General features: G+C 42.8%; 1 protein-coding gene across 5 annotated transcripts in view; it reads left to right on the top strand.

Moving 5' to 3' along the window:
- Positions 1–18,805, top strand: part of GMEB2 (glucocorticoid modulatory element binding protein 2) — a 38,083-nt gene that overhangs the window by 16,996 nt on the left and 2,282 nt on the right. For 4 of the 5 annotated variants that reach the window (XM_089513528.1, XM_089513525.1, XM_089513526.1 and 1 more), the window contains exons 4-9: positions 3,374–3,501; positions 4,684–4,787; positions 5,715–5,872; positions 12,441–12,512; positions 16,873–17,010; positions 17,780–17,902. In XM_089513528.1, the coding sequence (XP_089369654.1) occupies positions 3,374–3,501; positions 4,684–4,787; positions 5,715–5,872; positions 12,441–12,512; positions 16,873–17,010; positions 17,780–17,902 (723 nt within the window). The remainder of the gene's footprint in view (positions 1–3,373; positions 3,502–4,683; positions 4,788–5,714; positions 5,873–12,440; positions 12,513–16,872; positions 17,011–17,779; positions 17,903–18,805) is intronic. The other variant, XM_089513529.1, reaches the window with a different exon arrangement.

Raw genomic sequence — 18,805 nt, 5'->3', positions numbered from 1 at the left:
GCAGTTGTGTTAACCAGGGCCAGGCACAGAGCAAAATATTACAGCTTTGCTGAATTCCTGAAGTGGGTATTCTGTGAAGCTGGGTCCATGCAAAACAATTTATTTGTTTGTTTGTTTGTTTACGTTATTTATACCCTGCCCTTCAGCCCTAATCGCTCTCAGCAGCTTACAATTATTCTTTTTTAAAAGACGGTTCCCTGCCCTCAGGCTTACAATCTAAAAGACACGACACAAAAGGAGAAGGGAATGGTGGTGGGGAAGGGGATGAAGTCCAGTGGTTCTTCTCTCCCTCTGATGCCTGGACCAAGGCAGGTGGACTAGAGGGAGGGCTCTTCTTCTTCAGGCTAGCCCTGATGGAGCTGGGCCAGCCTATTCACTCCCTCCCAGGCCGAAGGATGACAGTTATGGAGGGAGGAGCCTCTATCTTCAGGCTAGCCCTGGTGGAGCTGGGCCAGCCTATTCACTCCCTCCCGGGCCGGAAGATGACATTTATGGAGGGAGGAGCCTCTATCTTCAGGCTAGCCCTGGTGGAGCTGGGCCAGCCTATTCACTCCCTCCCAGGCCGAAGGATGACAGTTATGGAGGGAGGAGCCTCTATCTTCAGGCTAGCCCTGGTGGAGCTGGGCCAGCCTATTTACTCCCTCCCAGGCCGAAGGATGACAGTTATGGAGGGAGGAGCCTCTATCTTCAGGCTAGCCCTGGTGGAGCTGGGCCAGCCTATTCACTCCCTCCCAGGCCGAAGGATGACAGTTATGGAGGGAGGAGCCTCTATCTTCAGGCTAGCCCTGGTGGAGCTGGGCCAGCCTATTTACTCCCTCCCAGGCCGAAAGATGACAGTTATGGAGGGAAGAGCCTCTATCTTCAGGCTAGCCCTGGAGGATTGTTGGCCAAGAGAAAAGGGGCTTCTTTAGTTCAATGTATCGGACTGCTGGTGTGTCAAAAGGGATTCTTAATATGTAGACAATAATGTTTTAGTTGCGGGACCTTGTCTAACAACTAATTTGTTGCCAGTAGAAGCTAAAGAAACTCAAAATGGTTCTTACCTGTCACCTTGACCATACAAGGTATTATTTATATAAAAGATCAGGTTGTCCATCTGTAGCTCTCAAATACAAGAAGATGGCTTCCCTCCATAAATTGCTCTGATCTGTTCTGACAGTTAAGCCACAATAATACTGGCAGATAAGTAGGCTCTAAATTATCATGCCCATTAGTTGCCATACCTCACCACCACCATTGTGTACAGTGCTTATGACAAATCCATGCTTAATGAAAGGCGCCCCCCAAATGCATGAAATTCCTGGGACTAAGTGCCACAGCCATGGCCAGGATTGTTGTTGTTGTTGCTGCTGTTATTAATTAATTAATTCACTTTTATGCCACCTTTCTCCCAAAAAGGGACCCAAGGCGGCTCACAAAATACATCTCAGAATACTGAGATAGGGTTCATTTATCTTTTAGTTCTTTAGTATCCCTTCTATCAATTAAACCCAAGCTAGGTGAACCAAGATATAGTTGCTGAAGTTTGGTTTTCACAAAAGAAGGGAAGCCTGCTGCGTGCCTGTCTGCCTTTTAGAGATGGCAGAAATGTCTTTGCTTTGGAAAAGAGGAGCAGCTTTCTTATAGCTGTGTCTGTGTGCTGGTTGTGGAAACTACATTTGCATGGGAAGCCAGTATATTCTTTCTATTCTTTCTGACTAGATACCTACTCTTGGATTTATATGAACAACTAAGTGAAGTTGCCTTCCTATGGACCCATCTGTTTGTATCAGTATGCAAAGGGATTTTGTAGCATCTTTGAGACTAACTAACTGAGTGAAAGATATTGTAGCATAAAGTTTCTTAGACTTGGTCCACTTTCATCATATGGTCTTTCACATAATCTGATTATAAAGGTTCTTCCTGGGCACCAGTTCACTCCATGCATCTGAGGAAGTAGACCAAGACTATGAAAGTTTATGCTACAACTTCTGTCATGCATTTAGTTTTAAAGATGCTACAAGATCACTTTGCATGTGGTGTAAATTGTTAGGATAATGCATGTGTAGTGAGTGCTGCATTAGGGCAGGGGCTACATTCAAGGACCTTGCTATTCCATGGCTTTTGTGCTCCCACATCATCAGTATAGTTCTTCATATTTATTTCCTATTCATTCTTAAAGTGTTGTAGCTGGATACCACTTGAACATGGTTCACTATATTATGTCCTTTTCAAGAAACACAATCACAATGTTAAAGTAATTTTACTGAAGCAAAGCTAATAATAAATAATAATAAAAATTTTATTTCTATCCCGCTTTTTACCAGGCAATCAAAGTGGTGTACAACAAGTTAAAATACATCCATATATACATAGTGCCCCCCCTTAAAACAAGATTAAACAGTATAAGATTAAAAACTACATACTAAAATCTGAATAATCCAAATAATAGTCATCATGAGCAGAGTTGGATATATGGGAAGTTTTATTAGTGGCCGAGTATTTTATTCTGGGAAGACCTGCCGGAAGAGATCGGTCTTAATGGCTTTTTAAAGCTCTCTAGATTGGCAATTTGACGGATCTCGTCCAGCAAGCCATTCCATAAGCTGTTAGTGGATAGCACACTGTTTTTCTCAGAGACCATTTTCCAAGCAAAAGAGCAAGAAGAGTGTTTCTTTTGGGCTATGTTTTAAAGATAGAATTAGAAAGGGGAAGGTAGAGAGTGGATGAAAAATGTATGACAGAATGGGAGGAGGAAGTGAGCAAGGAAGAAAAAAACAAATCACGAAAGGGCATATAGTCTTCCTCATTTGAGCATAACATTGGCTCCTAAGCCTTTTCCAAGCATTCAAACTAATCAGATAGATAAAAGTCACACTTTACCTAAAACTGCTGCTTCTCAAGCGACAATAAAGAAGCCTCTTTTAGGGTTTGTGCCTTTCATCTGGGCAGCCTTTTGTTTCATGCCAACATTCTTTAAAAATGGGGAAACATAGGTTGAGATTTCCTTGTATTTGAGTGTTCCAGTTTATTAATTGTACACTTTATACACTCAGCCTTCAAATATGCTGCTCCTTCCTGTTAGCATCTCCCACATTTGAGGAAATTTAGAATGCACACTCCTCAGGACAGGTTCTGGCCTCTGCTGCTGCTTTATCCTGCAGAGTGACATTTATGTTGACTGTGCTGCTTAAATAACTTAATATCACTGTGGCCTAAATCCTGTTGCTAGCCCTCCTAGGTTAGACTGATTTTCAACAGGTTTCGCCCTTTGATTTTGAATGAGAGAGCTTTTAACATTGGATTCCCAAATGTCTGCATTTGATAATATATAATCCATGGTTGTAACCTTTATTTAAAAAACAATTATTCCTTTTGATTGCTTTACCTGAAGTGAAGATGGCTGAAGGAGATGACTGTGTGGAAGCTGAGATTGTTTATCCCATCACTTGTGGGGACAGCAAAGCCAACCTAATATGGCGGAAGTTTGTTTGCCCGGGCATCAATGTGAAATGTGTCCAGGTGAGAGGATGATATTTATTTATTATACCTGCCTTTTCCCCAGCTAAGGATTAAAGGTAGCTTATGACAGATAAAAACATGGTTAAATTTGGAAAATACAAAAGTTAAACGATGATTAATATTTTAAATTAAATAAAAAATTAAAACCATAGACCAATGCAAGAAAAATTGCAGAAAGACCAACAGGGGGGAAGTGGGAGACAGACTTTATACATTCAGTCTTCAAATGCCTGTTAAAACAAAACCTGTCTGCAGCCTGAGAATAGGGAGGGTGCCAGTCTAAGCTCTGGGGAGTGAGTTTCAGAGCCTTGGAGCAGCCACTGAGAAGGCTCTCTCCCATGTTCCCACCGGATGTACCTGTGACAGTGGTGGGACTGAGAGGAAGGCCTTCCTGGAAGATCTCAACACACAGGGATATAGGAGAATTACAGAAAATAATACTTTCTTATACGGTACTGTGTCTTTTCAGCTTCCCCACTTTCATGGAATTTTGTGCAAGATTTAGTATCCAACAGTTTTCTTAAACTTGTAGCATTACAGGAAAGAAAATGCGAAAGTGAGAAATAACATTTCACATGACTGGGGATCATTAAAAGGCATATACTGTAAATGAGATTATACTTAAATAATTGATAGATTCCTTAAGCTAAAACTAATGAAGAGAAACAAAACTGGGTATTAACAAGGAAGTGCAAGAGAAAATAAATCAGTTTGTAATCCTCTTTTTTTTTTACATCTTCTCACTTTTAATTTTTTGTGATCATGTATATCTGTGACATAGACTGCTATTTCCCCACAGTAACTTGACTTTAGAACTCATTGGTCCAGTTCAACATTCTTGTCAGCTAGACCATTGGGGTTATCTGTTTTTCCAATAATTGAGGACGGTGTTGTCAAAAAACACTCCTGTTTTCAGACTTTGTTTTAACTTCCATTGATTTTGCTGAATGATGTGATGTACTCCCAGACTTTGTTATAATAGTCATTCATCTCATCCCCAGTGCTGAGAACTTTGACCCTGTACTGTACTGTTGTAGAATAGGGGTCAGTTGCCTCTGACACCACCTGCTATTTTCCTGTCAGGATCATGAATGGTCTTACTTCAGGTTTTGGTTCTGCTCTGTAGACTAGCTAATAACACTGTTGCCTCTTCATACTACATCTTATTTCTCTTCCCTGCAGTACGATAACCACTTGATAAGTCCTAAGGAATTTGTCCATTTGGCTGGCAAGTCCACGTTAAAGGACTGGAAGAGGGCAATCCGGATGAATGGGATCATGCTAAGGTTAGCCTGTGTGTGTATTACAGGTGTATGTATGTGCATGTGCACCTGTGTGCAGACTCTTATTTGGGAAAGATCTTATAATGTGTGTTCCATCCCATACTTAAGAATGCAAGATTTATCAAGACCTTGTCAGCTCATTCTTGTTCTAAATGAGCTCTCTTTTTAGCTTGTGGGGGTATTGGGAGGTTGAGGGACAAGACATTTTGGGGGATTTGGAGGCAGAAGACAGCCCAGAGTGGTAGTAGTGGGTCTCCAGTGGGCTTTCTGTTGGCCAGTATAATAAATTGGGACGAAGGCCAACCCCCTGCGCAGTCTAGGTAAAAATCACCCAGCTACAGCCAAAACAATGTACACAGCAGAGTATAAACACACACACACACACACACACACACACACACACACACACACACACCAGCTATTGGTATTGGCAGGGCACTGACCACTTTTCACACTTAAAAGAAACAATCACAGACAGTTGATTCATCCAAAGTCCTGGAGGTTTTTATTCTTCATTTATGATATATACAATATAAAACAGCATATATACACATACACTCCTCTCTGACTTTCAATCAGCTTCAGTGTCTGCTTCACAGCTACAAACTAAAACGCAGTATCTCACAGCAGTAACCTGCTGCTCCAACATTAGCTCACAACCAACCGAACATTCAAATTATCAATTCTCAACTGTGACCTGACATGTGACAAGTCTCCTGGTCCACTAATATAAAATGTTGGCTGTGAGTCATCATTCAGTCAATCAAAATATTTTTCTGTTGTTTAAAGGCATAGCACACCAACACTTTGAAGGCCACACTTTGGGGCTCAAGGATCACATGCACTTTGCTCACCCCTCAATGTTTTGCTCTTGTGAGTTTTCAGGTTGTTATCAGACATGGACATTTACATCCATACTGTGTGTTTTAGGAAGATCATGGATTCAGGGAAGCTGGATTTCTATGAGCATACAAAAGTTTGTTCCAACACCTGCCGAAGCACTAAAATTGACCTGACTGGGGCCCGAGTGTCTCTGACCAGCCAGACTTCAACAGAGTACATCCCTCTCACCCCTGCCTCTGCAGATGGTATGTGGAATGTAGAATGCAGCTGTCAGAAGTGAAACTTTAATTTTCATTTTGCAGCTGCTATTATAGTTGTTTGTTGTGAGGTCAGTCTGCATTCTGTAAGGCTAAAGGTGAGAAAAATCCATATCCTCATTTGCTTCTTTCTCTGTGTTTCTGGTTTCTTTCATCAGAAGTGTGTCTGTAAGTGTTTGTTGCAAAGATACTGGTACCAATAAAAGTAGATATTACTAGGCTAGATGGGCCCATGGTCTTTTTTTTGGATAAAACTGATATTTTCATATGCTAGTGCTTTGAGCTTGCCAAGCTTTAAATATATCTGTGGAACTCCCAAGAGAGTTCCATTCTGAGTTTTGAGCAGTCAGCAAAGACTGTCCGGTTTCACATGGCCTTCAGTTCTTAAAATCTGGTTTGATTGCTCTGACTACTTTTTACTGTTCTTAATTGTCTAATATCTTATAATTAATTTTCCAGAGGATTTCTGTTTTATTTTCATTTGGTTCTATTCACTATACATTACCTAGCCAAAAACAAATGCTTTAAATCATGAGTAGGAAAAGTGCAGGCCATGAGCCACATGCAGCCCTTGAGACCCCTAAATGTGGCCCCTTGAGCCCCCCAAGAAGGCTTCCAAAGTTCCCAGATGAAAAATGAAAAATAAACATTTTAAATATAAATTTTTAAAAGTGTGTGTGTGCGTGTGTGTGATTTTCAGGTGATTTGTTTTTTTCTAATTTTTTGGCCCCAAATGTGCTGAGACTGCAGTGGTTTGTTTCCTCTGCCCTTCCAAAGCCCCCCAGTCCTCCCAAAAATACAAAATAAAAATTTAAAATCAGCTGAAAATTGGCCAAAAGAAGTGATGTCACACCACTTAGGGCAAACCAAAGCATGCTGATGCAGCATGGGTGGGGTGTGTGTGGTCTTTAAATAAATAATCATAACTGAATAAAAAGATGAGATCCCAAATTCAATCCCTGGCGCAAGTGCTAGAGATGTGAAGAGAGAATTGGGGTTGATCATAATGGAATAGGTGAACCCCTGGTCTGTTACAGCACAAGGCAACTATATTAATAGTCTCCCTTCATTTTTAGTTATGATAACCAGTTCTTGGGGTGAAAAACTGCTGTAGGAGTCCTATGTACATTACCTGGCATTTTTCTATGCCTTTGCACTTCTAGCAGTCATTGGTAAAACAAAAGAAACAGTAGGTTATAGAAGACAAATCCCTTCATATTGACAGTGAACAACTTAAGTCTGTTTAGGAAAGGAATTAGCAGAATCCTATTCATATCTGAGGGCAGGGAACCATCTAACTAAAAAAATTGCATGTACAGCGCTGTGTAAATTTACAGCGCTTCATAAATAAAGGTTAATAATAATAATAATATCTATATTGATCCCATTGAGATATTTTGCTTCTTTAATTGTTACAGCCTTGTGCTACACAGGGTTTGTCTACACTGCAGAAAAAATTATATTCACCTTGTCACTGCAAACAGGACACAAGGTGTTCTTGACAATTCGCTTGGAATATGGTTCTTTTTGACATCTGAGGGCTTTAATCCAATTTTTAAAACTTGCCTTTCAGCCTGCACATTTCTGGAAAATCCAGGTAATTGTTTGTGTGGCTGACCCTCCAAGGCAGAATTGCTGTGGAGGCAGGGAGAGGAGTGGTGAAATAGGTCACCTGGTCACTCATGCCAAGAAATGGTGCTTCTGTTTGCATTTAAGTTTTGCCAGTTCAGTTGCAATTTTTTTTGTGACGGTACATTTGAGTAGATAATGTGCATATCAGTGTTAGCACAACTCTGCTTAATATGATGGCCAAAGTCATTTCAAGTCTTGGGAAAAGAAACAGTAGAGACTTGTGGAGCAGACAGGAAACTGTTAACCTCATCTCCATATGTGGGGAAGACAAGAACTAGGAGCAACTGAAGGAAATGCACGGAAACATTTACAATATTGCTGTAGAGATGAGGAAAAAGGGCCATGAGAGATAGCAGAGGAATGCTAGATGAAAAACAAGGTCTTGTTACAGAAATATAGAGAAATAATAATAATTATTATTATATCCCGCTTCTTCATATGATAGAATCATAGAATCAAGGCAACCAAAAATACAATAAAATAATCCCACTAACCCTCTTCCCAGAATAAAATCCACAATTTGCAATACATCACATTATAAATACAATTAAAATCATTAATATCAATAAAACCATTAACAAAAGTCGGGCATCATAGGCAATCTTAGGACTGTCCAAATCAGTCCAAAACAGTGGTGGTGGTGGTGGTGGGGGGGTGTTGGGTCAATTAATCAGGGAAGGCCTGTTGGAAGAGATCCGTCTTTTTGGAATGACAATGGCTCAGTCACCACGGTCATTTTTGAGGAATTGCACAACATTTTCTGTGGAGATGTCACAGTACACCTGAAGCCTGTGGCTTGCAGCACTGCAATTTACAGGGTCCCAATAGGACAGGCTTCCAGTGTTCAACAGGTGTATACTGGCCCTCTGGCAGAAAGCTCCAAGGAACCTTTCCCACTCCCCATGCCCCCGCTATCATGGTTAGGAGTCCCTTGGATACATGTCTGTGTTCCCCTCCATTTTGTGGGAAGAACTTCCAGTGAAGCCCAGCGTGGTGATTACTTGGGTGCTTTATGTTTGTTTTTCCATTTTATAGCTGATGCTGAGCCATCCAACTCCTAGGACCTCACCAAAATGCTCATGAACTTGTGTGGATCAGTCACCTGCTACAGCATCACTGTTTGGGAGGCTCATTTCAGACTGCTCTTATGCTCACAAACACAAGTACAATGTATAATTTATTACAAGGACAAATTAACACGTAAATAATATTCCTAGTGTTGCAATTAGAAAAGGACAGCTTCACCTTCTTTTTATTCTACTGTTCCTCATTACTGACCAGTAGTATCCTCAAGGTGCCCAGCACATACTTGCACACATGGTGAGGATTACTGTCAAGCACCTTTCCCCTCATCTCACAGATGTGATGCAAGATCAAATGTGCAGCAAGTGACTAGAGGGACCATCTCTTCCACCATCTCCAGTGACCCAGTCATGCATCTCCAGTGTAATTTCAAGTGAAAATGCCATGTTTACCATGTTTCTACTGCAGTTCAGGTGTTTGTAAGAATGCCTGTTTTTCAGTAAGGGTACCCTTGTGTGGCATCATTAGCCACTTCCTAGTGGGGTATGCACTGTCCGAGAGTAATAGTGGCCCAAACTGCATCTCTCCTCACATTAATGGTACCCCCCAGTCCATAGGGCTTTCTACACTTGTAAAAAAAAAAAACCAAACTCACTCAGAAGCAACTGCTGTTTATCCCCATGGCACACAACTGTTTCTGGGGACAGGTTTTCCCTTTTAATCTGATTTTGCCTCTGGCTAAGCCAAGTCAGGGAAATCCCCATTGTAAGCATAGGTTTTTTGGCATGTGAACAGCTAGAGTGGGCCTGATTTGGGCTGAGGCAGTTGTCCACCCACCAAAAACAGTGCCATTCCCTTTCCCTGTGCTGAGTAGTGCCAGAAAGATGCCACTTCCTCACCAGCAGAAAATCTGTAGAAATCCTGTGGTGTGCTGTTCCTTCTGCTGATCATAGGATGGTCACCCATGCATCTATGAGTGGAGAAAGTAGGGAGACCCCAATCTTACAGCTAGGTGTCTCCAGGAGGAGTCCAGTCTACCTTCTCTTCAGGTTGAGCGCTATTCTACACTCAGGAGAAGCAGAGGCATGTGCAGACTTTCCTTACAGCTCCTGTTGGCGAGGAAGCGGTGGCAGTTGATCCATGAACAAGGTTCAGGCCCATGGAGCCAATGTGGTATCAGCCTGGCTGACCTATGTGGACACCACTGTGGGTTTGGTGCAGTCTTTGTGGCTGAAAATCTGGGACCAGTCCACAACATACTGCTCTGGACTGGCTCAAGATTTTCAACCATGTTAGACAAACGTATTGTCTCAGATTCCCAAGTTCCTTATCATACATGAATCTTGGTTCTGGCTACTCCATCCAGTCTGTGTTCATAGTGTGTCCCAGTGTGGGCAGCAGTTCCCTGTAGCAGGCTGGAATATGTGTTTCTTGTTAATGAACTCTTCTCCATGTCTCAATGGCAAAACAATCTGGCAAAAGCACCCATCCATCCACTGCCCCTACCACCTGTGGCAATCCCCTTTTGGAGAATCTGTCCGTTATCTCCAGAAAGCAAAATAAGAATGGGGAAGAAAGAGAAACGAAAAGTGTACATACATATGTACATCTGTGGACTAAAATCTGTTGCAAATGGGGAACTGTGACAACTAATGCAAATATCAAAATATTAGACAATCTATTGACAGTACTGAATTTAGATAGGATGGCTATAATGCACATATCAAGATATCAGTCATGCTACTGAAGAACTATAAGGAAGGGTTTGTTTTACAGTACTTACCTTCCAAGCATTTTCTAGAAAAATGGTGTAGGGTAGAAGAACTAACATATCATTACTAGTATGACTGACAAAAATGTCTGCAACTGTAGACCAGCCAACACTGATCTGATGGAATGCTAGGCAATAAGATCACCAGTTTGCAAGCAACCAGAAAATAGCAATGATTCTCCTCCACAGGAATGTCCCTCCTCATAATGGTATCATTCTTCTGCACTTCTGGACAAAGCACATCCATTATTTGAAAAAAACATGCAGCAGGGCACTCAGATTGTGCACCCGCTGTTAGGCCACAGTGACATGAGAAAATGGTTTCACGATTCCTGGCTGCTTGGAAACACGCACCAATGATGAGCCTCTCTGGGTTCATGAGGAATGGTCATAGCTGTGCCAAATCTAGAGTGACCCACAGCAAAGTATTGCAAGATGGTGTTGCAAGAACTGTCTCTTCTTCATCTGCTGCTGCTGCTGCTCTTTTTAATTGGATTGTGTGCCTGCAATGGTTGGTAGTGGTTTGCAGCCACACAAACATTGCCAGGCCCACCTCCATCCAATGTGGTCTCCATATCAGTAATCCCCTAATCAGTGACCATCTGTGACAGTGACCAAGCAGGGCAATGGCAGTTGGAAAACATGCATAGGCTAAGCTAAAATGCACTAAACTAAAATTGCAATGTGCCTGACTACTTGTGTAAGCAATCCTATGGGAATGCAGATGTGTGGACAAGAGAAGTGATTGGCTCCTTACGCTTAGCATGGAAATATGCATGCATGATGGGAAGAAAAAAAGTGGTGTGGACACAGCTGTGTGGCTGCAAAGGATCAGAGATGTTTACCACCCCCCTTGCACCAAAGTGAGTTCGCCAGGGGGAAATGTGTGGCTGGTTATGCCGATCTCACTTTGATGTGTGCAGCGTTAACAGGGTCACTGGAAAGCAAGAAAATGTGATGCAAAGCTGATTCTTTTCATCAGTGTAGACAACCCCTAAGTCGCCCCTTTAAATGGGAGGAGGACCTGCAGCTACTTGCCATAATCCCATGTTTCCTGCAGGTTCTTGGCGCTCTGGGAGAGTTGGCACATGCAGTTTCTGCTAACCTGCCTGTATCATTCCAATGCTCCCACATGTGCTTTCTAAAACTTGGGACTTCCGCTAGGTTGTTCTCTGTAAAGGTTTTCTTTGACCCATCATCTCAGAGTATGTTTAATATGATGTGGCTTTAGCTTGTCTGGTATTGTCAGAACTAAGGAAAATCTGAGTGCACAAGTGCTCTGAGAGCAGTTCTCATGGAGCTCCTTAGAGCCTGCCTTTCAAATCATAGTCTTGTGTGAAAGATTAATGCAAGGGATTTTAATAATCTTTGGGGTTTTTTCCTTGAGCTTTATCTGTGCCTGACATTTTGTCCTATTAGCTCTTCCAATCAGTTTATGGCTGGAGACTGCTCACCTACTCTGTGGCTGAGTCCCTGGATTTATACTACCCTTTAATTGGCTTTCTTTTCAAAACTAGCAACTGTTTGCTGGCTAAATAATTCAGATATTTTCATTTTAAGGCCTGTCACATGAAACTTTAAAAACAGCAATTTTGAGGCATAAAACTTTAAAAGCATCCAGGAAGACCTCAGGTCTTTCTAGCTGCCGGGCAAAACAGTTAGATTGCTTAAAAATAAACTTGGGGGGAGGGATTAGACTGCTTTTAGAGTACCAGTCCAGTCTGCAAATAGAGGAAGGGTCTCCCTGGTTCCAGTCTCCATCCAGCTAAGAAACTCATTGGAAGTCCTGATACCAATTATAATCTTTCAGTCTAATTTACCTCTTGGGGTTGTTGAGAGGATAACAGCTTTCTTTGCTCTTTATTCCAAGCAAATATGATCATGTTTTTAAAATCCCTAGAACTATAATGCTAACATGTGGATGTTGTTGTTTGTTATCTATGCCAGCTTGATAAATGCTGTGGGAACAAACAAATTCCTGCCTTTATTTGGCAATAGCAAATCTATCCAGAACTGAGAGTTTCTATATAAGGAGAAGGTTCAATAAGAGATGTTATATGTTGCAAGGACATCTCCACTGCTTTTTGATATTTTTTAAAAAATGTAATTTTTGTTTGATTTTAATTGCAGTAAATGGATCCCCTGCCACAATCACCATAGAAACATGTGAAGACTCCTCCGACTGGACAACAACTATTGGAGGTAATGATCAGAGGGTGCATGCGGGTCTGCCCTTAGGCACATTGCCTGTGTCTTTAGTTCTATTATGTATTTGCTGCCTAATCTGAAAGGCTTGTGAGGAATAGAATCATAGAGTCAGAAGACACCACAAGGGTCATCCAGATTCCAGTGCAACTCCCAGTATGCAAGAATACACAAGCATTCATCTCTGAAAGTGGTTCTGTATTGTTCTGTGTGTGGGACCACAGCTCAGTGATAGAGCATCTCCTTTGCATATACATGTTTTCAGGTCTAATCTTTGGCATTTTCAGGTAGGAAAGGAATAAGCTCTGCCCAAGATAGTTGCTGCACATCATTATAGGCAATGCTGAACTAGATGGAACAATGTTTGGATGCTGTATGAGACAGCTTCTAATTTGATTTGTCCACCAGCCTGCTGTTCTGCTCAATGCATTTTGACAATCACTGATGTTTGGAAGGGTTTTTAAAAATGTGTGTAGCTTTTATTAAAGAGGGAGGCTGGTTTATTTGGAAGCATTGTTATCCTACAGCAAGGATGGGTAACTGCAGTGCATTTGGATTTCTGAAACTGTCCAAGGGTTTCACTAGATTTGTTTGTTTGTTTGTTTGCTTGTTAAAATATTTCTCTCCTGTCCTGAATCTGAAGATTTCAGGGCAGCTTACAATAAAATCCGTTTAAACTATAGTAATATTTGAAAACAAGTACCGTATATACTCGACTATAAGTCAAAAAATTTATGCCTCAAAATGGGCTTCAGAATCCTGGGATAAATGTATATTAGAGTCACTAGGGTAATCCCCCTTTCCAAGGCTGAGATTTCCAAAACCGGGAGAAAAAGAGAGAGTCCAAACCACCTTTGCAAAGCTGGGATTGGGAGGAAGGCAGAGAGAAAGAGAAATGGGGAGAGATCAGCCTTGTATTCCAAACCTCCTTTGCAAAGCTGGGATCGGGAGGAAGGCAGAAAGAAAGAGAAACGGGGGGAATCATGGAATCATAGAGTTGGAAGAGACCTCAAGGGCCATCCAGTCCAACCACCTGCCATGCAGGAACTCTCAATCAAGCATACCTGACAGATAGCCATCCAGCCTCTGTTTAAAAACCTCCAAAGAAGGAGGCTCCACCACACTTCGAAGGAGTGTGTTCCACATCTAACAGCTTTTACTGTCAGAAGGTTTCCCCTAAAGTTGAGGTGGAATCTCTTTTCCTCTAGCTGTCATATAGAGGTATGGAAGTACTCAGGGCATTTGGAAACTACACTCACTATTTCATTTCAGCAAGTATCATTGATCTCTTAAACACACCAGATCAGCCTTCTATCCCAACTCTCCTTTGCAAGGCTTTTTTCTGGCAAAAGCCGAAGGAATGGTGAGAGAAACAGAGAGGTGATAGGGATTTGTTTAATAGTTAAAGATAGCCTGGTGGGACACCCCAACCTTCTTGCTGAGGAAGTCTACAATGGTCTGTTCTATTGCAATGCCTGAGAGTAAAAAATGGCAGCTCTGGCCGTGGCTTTTTTTGGCACTTCCCTTCCTTGGCAGACAGAGGTCGCTTCTCTGGTGCACCAGAAAAGCCTCAAAGGGCCACCGTAGTTCCTTTTTTCCATCCAGGCACTGCAAAAGGCTTCCAGAAAGAGTAGAGTGTTGGTGCTACTTCTGTGTTCTCTTCAGAGGGACAAAGATCTTACCTCTCTCTGTTGTACTTGTTTCACCACTGTACCTCTAGTACAGAAAGGCAGGCTTTTGCTTAGTTTATATGTGTGTGATATTGCAATAAATCCAAGCAAAAGTCTACTGTCCATCCCACTGTTAAAACAGTAGGTCAGGGGTCGGCAACCTCCGGCCCGCGGGCCGGATGTGGCCCGCGGGCACCTCTCTGCCGGCCCCCGGTCCCTCCTGCCGCCGAAATCGCTGCCGATTTTGGCCGCTCCGGCTGCCATTTTGCCCTTCAAAATGGCGGTGAAGTCTCGCGCGACCATAAAGGTCACGCGAGACTTTGCTGCCATTTTGAAGGGCAAAATGGCGGCGCCCATTAGGAGGCCCAGTGTGGCCTCCAGAGCCCTGAAACAGGGCTCCAGGAGCCGTACCGGGCCTCTGGGAGGCCCGATGCGTCCTCCGGAGCCCTGAATCGGGGCTCCAGCAGCCGCACCGGGTCTCTGGGAGGCCCGATGCGTCCTCCGGAGCCCTGAATCGGGGCTCCAGCAGCCGCACCGGGTCTCTGGGAGGCCCGATGCGTCCTCCGGAGCCCTGAATCGGGGCTCCAGCAGCCGCACCGGGCCTTCCAATGGGCACCGCCCACCTCCCTCCTGGCTCCGCCCTCCCTCCTCCCTCCTATAAATGGAGGGGCGGGGGGGAAGGAGGAGGAGGCAGAGAGAAGAGAGAAGAGAGAAGAGAGAGGGAGGAAGGGGGAGAGAGAGAGAGAGAGAGAGAAAGGGTGGGAGGGAGAGGAGAGAGAAGGTGGGAGGGAAGAAGAGAGAGAGAGAGGGTGGGAGGGTGGGAGTGAGAGGGAGGGAGGAAGGGAGAGAAAGAAAGTGGTTTGAGAGAGTGGCATGCGTTTTTTGCTGTTTTGTGGCCTTGCCTAGTCGCTTCCATTCTTGCAAATATTGCTATTATTATTGTTGTTGTTGTTATCCTTTGGTATTCTCTTTGCAAAATCCCCCCACATGGACTTGCTTCCTCTTTTCTGGGTTGAGACAGTGTGCATGCATTTTTCCTGTGTTATGGCATTGCCGGCCCTAGTAGCTTCTTGCAAATATTATTATTATTATGCGGCTCCGCCCCCGGAGGGTGGAAACTCCGCCCCTGATATGTGGCTCCGCCCCTGGATAGTGGAAGCTCCGCCCTGGCATGCGGCTCCGCCCCAGAGGGTGGAAGCTCCACCCCCGTGTGCAGCTCCGCCCCAGAGGGTGGAAGCTCCACCCCCGTGTGCGGCTCCGCCCCCGGAGGGTGGAAGCTCCACCCCCCGGCTTCGTCCCCCCAGTTGTCTGAGGGACAGCAACCCGGCCCCCGGCTCAAAAAGGTTGCCTACCCCTGCAGTAGGTACTTCAAAATAGGAAAATTAGCTTTTGCTCTTTACAAAATGAGTTGTGCAAAGAAAATGAGAACTTCTTACACAGCATCATTCAAGCTAAAAGTGATTGAATATGCAAAGGAAATTTATGGAAAGTTATAAAGTTACAGAAATTAATTACTGCTAGTTCTCTGGCACTGTTTTCTTTTGCTTCATATTTCAGATCCTTTGTTACACATCCCTAGGTTTTACCCTTGACTTATCTAAGGCCTGTTACAGACTTCCAAAATAAAGCTGCTTTGGATCTCTTTGGAGGTATGCTATTTAAATGATGCATGGGTCCTAAGAGTCCAGAGGTCGCGCTAAAGCCACACTCCATTCCTAAGCACTGGAGTGCAGCTTTGGTGCAGCTTCCAGATTCTTAGGATGAATGCATCATTTAAACAGCATACCTCCAAAGAGACCCGAAGCAGCTTTATTTTGGCAGTCCGTAACAGGCCCATGAGTCATATCAAAATCCAAGATTTTGGCTCCAAAACCTGCCCTTGACTTATACATGAGGTCAACTTATACATGAGTATATACGATAAACATATATTAAATAATTCATCAATTAAAAACCAAAAAATTTAAAACTGATTAAAACCATATGTGGCATATGATAAAATCAGTTCAGCCCAAAGGCTTTAATAAAAAGCCTGGTTTTGACCTGGCACCTAAATACCATGTATTTATATACCGACAGAAGTTGGTTTACTCATTCTACATCGTTTGGTGCATATCCTCATGGCAAGGTTTTTTTTTTAAATGGATCATGTGGTGAAATGTTCTAGTGTATACTGTTTCATACTGGCGGTGCCCAATAGCTTACTTGAATGCTTCTACTGTGTTTTAGAAAGCACAGGCTCTTTGCAAGCCAAGAAGATATTTTCTTAGCTTCTTAGCTTAACATAGCTTGCAACATACCTTGATACAATTTTTCTGTCTGAAAGATGCTGGTGGACAAGGGGAAAGAGACATTTAAACCTTTCTTTTACTCTGGCAGTGGTATTGTCCAAGGCCAGTTAAACCACTAACAGCAGGTCCTGTGGCAAAACTGTGAGGTTGCCCTTTGAGAAATACACATCCCTGATTCCAAAGTATGTGGGAGTATAACAGGCAGACAATCCATTTTATTCCCTCTACAGCATGGGTGGGGAATCAAGTGGGTCTCCAGATGTTGGATTGTAAACCCTAGCTAGCATAATAAAGGATGCTGGGAGTTGCAATCCAACAACATCTGGAGGACTACGTAATTGCCATGCCTGCTCTAAAGCCTGGCACATATTTCAGTCTTTGCTCCTTTTCCTTCAGATGATGCATTTACATTTTGGCATAGTCTCAAGGAAGCAGGCTTGCTGGAAGAAGTGATCCAGGAATTCCAGGCAGAGCTCGCAGAGACCATGAGGGGCCTGCAACAGCGGATTCAGGATCCCCCTTTACAACTGAGCGGTAAGAAGTGGCTGTTGTTGGACCTTCCTTGCAAGTGAATGGTTTAGTATAGTCTTTTTCTCTTTTTTAAAAAGTATGAAATGGTACATGTTAATTCCATTGCTAGAGCATTTTCTGAGAATAGGAGGAAATTTAAACTTGTGCTTGGTGATTCCTGGAGCCAAACCCCAGAGGATACCAAGGACCCACTGTACTTAGTTCTCATTTTTGCTGGGAACATGCAATTTACTGTATATAATCATCTATAAGTCAAACAGTTTAAACCCAAAAATGGGCTCCAAGATCCTTGATCGATTTATATATGGGTCAGTGCGGTAATGCTGCTCCATGAGCCTTGGAAAAGTTGGTGGGAAAGGGAGAGAGGTGAGAGAGAAAGCAGAGGTTTGTGTCCTCCTTTTTTGCGAGCCATGAGCCTTGGGAAAGTTGTGGGGAAGGGAGGCAAGAGAGAGAAATCAGAGTTTTGTGTCCACATTTTGCATGCCAAGACTGTGACCCTCAGGAGAGTTCCAGAGAGAGAGAAGGAGTGTGTGTTTTTCTCCCATTTAGATCTTTGCTACATGCCCCTGAGTTTGACCCTTGACTTATCCAGGGGTCATATCAAAATCCATGATTTTGGCCCCAAAACCTGCCCTCGACTTATACATGAGGTTGACTTATACATGAGTATATACGGTATATGATGGTAGATAAAGAATCTTGTGGTGTTTTCTTCAGTATCAGCAACAGGGATTTCTGCTTTTCTTTTCTTTTCTTTTTCCTTTTTCTCTAGATGCTGTCCTACTCAACAATACAGTCCAGAACTTTGGCATGCTGGACCTAGTGAAGAAAGTTTTGGCCAGCCACAAGTGCCAAATGGACCGTTCCAGAGAGCAGTATACACGTGATTTAGCAGGTACAGTTACTCAGTCCTTTACATACTCATGCCGTTTCCATAAAGTTTCACAAGAAGGCTTCCCTCTGCTCATTCTGTTGCTACTAGAATCATGGGAGGAGGTCCTGGTGGGATGTGGTTGGGCTTTCATTATGCCAAGAATTTGCCTTCTTTGCAGATAGAATAGTTAACACATATAGAATAGTTAGTACATGATTCCCTGCATGTCCCATCTTTTAAAATCTGTTTTTAAGCTGTAAAAAACAAATGCACAGGTACAGAAGGAAGGATACTTGGCTAGACAGTATTACATTTAAAAAGGATCTTGGAATTATTGTTGTTCATAAGGTTGATATGAGACAGTAGTGTGATACTGCTGCAAAGATGGCAAATGCTAGTTAAGCTTGCATTTATAAATTCAAATGGAAATGTGATTACATGCCCTTCAAAATTTCACAAATGAAACGAGGAGGTGTGTGGTAGAACCAACAGCAGAGTGTTGTCACAAGGGTGCAGCCAGGCACCAGGAGGGGAAATGAGGAAGAACACACAAAGTGATTGCTTTAAGCAGAGAAACCATGCGAGTTATGCACTGAGTTTAGGAAACCCTGAAAACAATAACAATCAATAAACCTACCAGAAAGGGCAAGACTCTATCCCCTCCTATTCCTCCTGTTGAGTTTATTGAGTGCAAACTACTTTTTCACTTGAACCCAGTTGGAAACAACTGATATAAACTGAGGACAAAGGAGGAAAGTGAGAGGAGAAGTAAAAAAAACAGGACATTTTAAAAGCAGCAGAGAAAGTGGAATGACAGAGGATTAACCAGGGCAAACCCTGCTAAACTGATGTTAACAACCCTTAGTAATAAAAAACTTTTTCAGATGAACTCCGAATCACAGAAAGGTTTGATTCTAGTTTATT

Source organism: Sceloporus occidentalis, unplaced genomic scaffold (assembly GCF_023333645.1).
Source record: "Sceloporus occidentalis isolate IW3139 unplaced genomic scaffold, rSceOcc1.0.p SCAF_3, whole genome shotgun sequence".
Taxonomy (NCBI): Eukaryota; Metazoa; Chordata; class Lepidosauria; order Squamata; family Phrynosomatidae; genus Sceloporus; species Sceloporus occidentalis.
The sequence above is the reverse complement of the archived record's forward strand: the minus strand, read 5'-3'. Positions and strand labels throughout refer to the sequence as shown.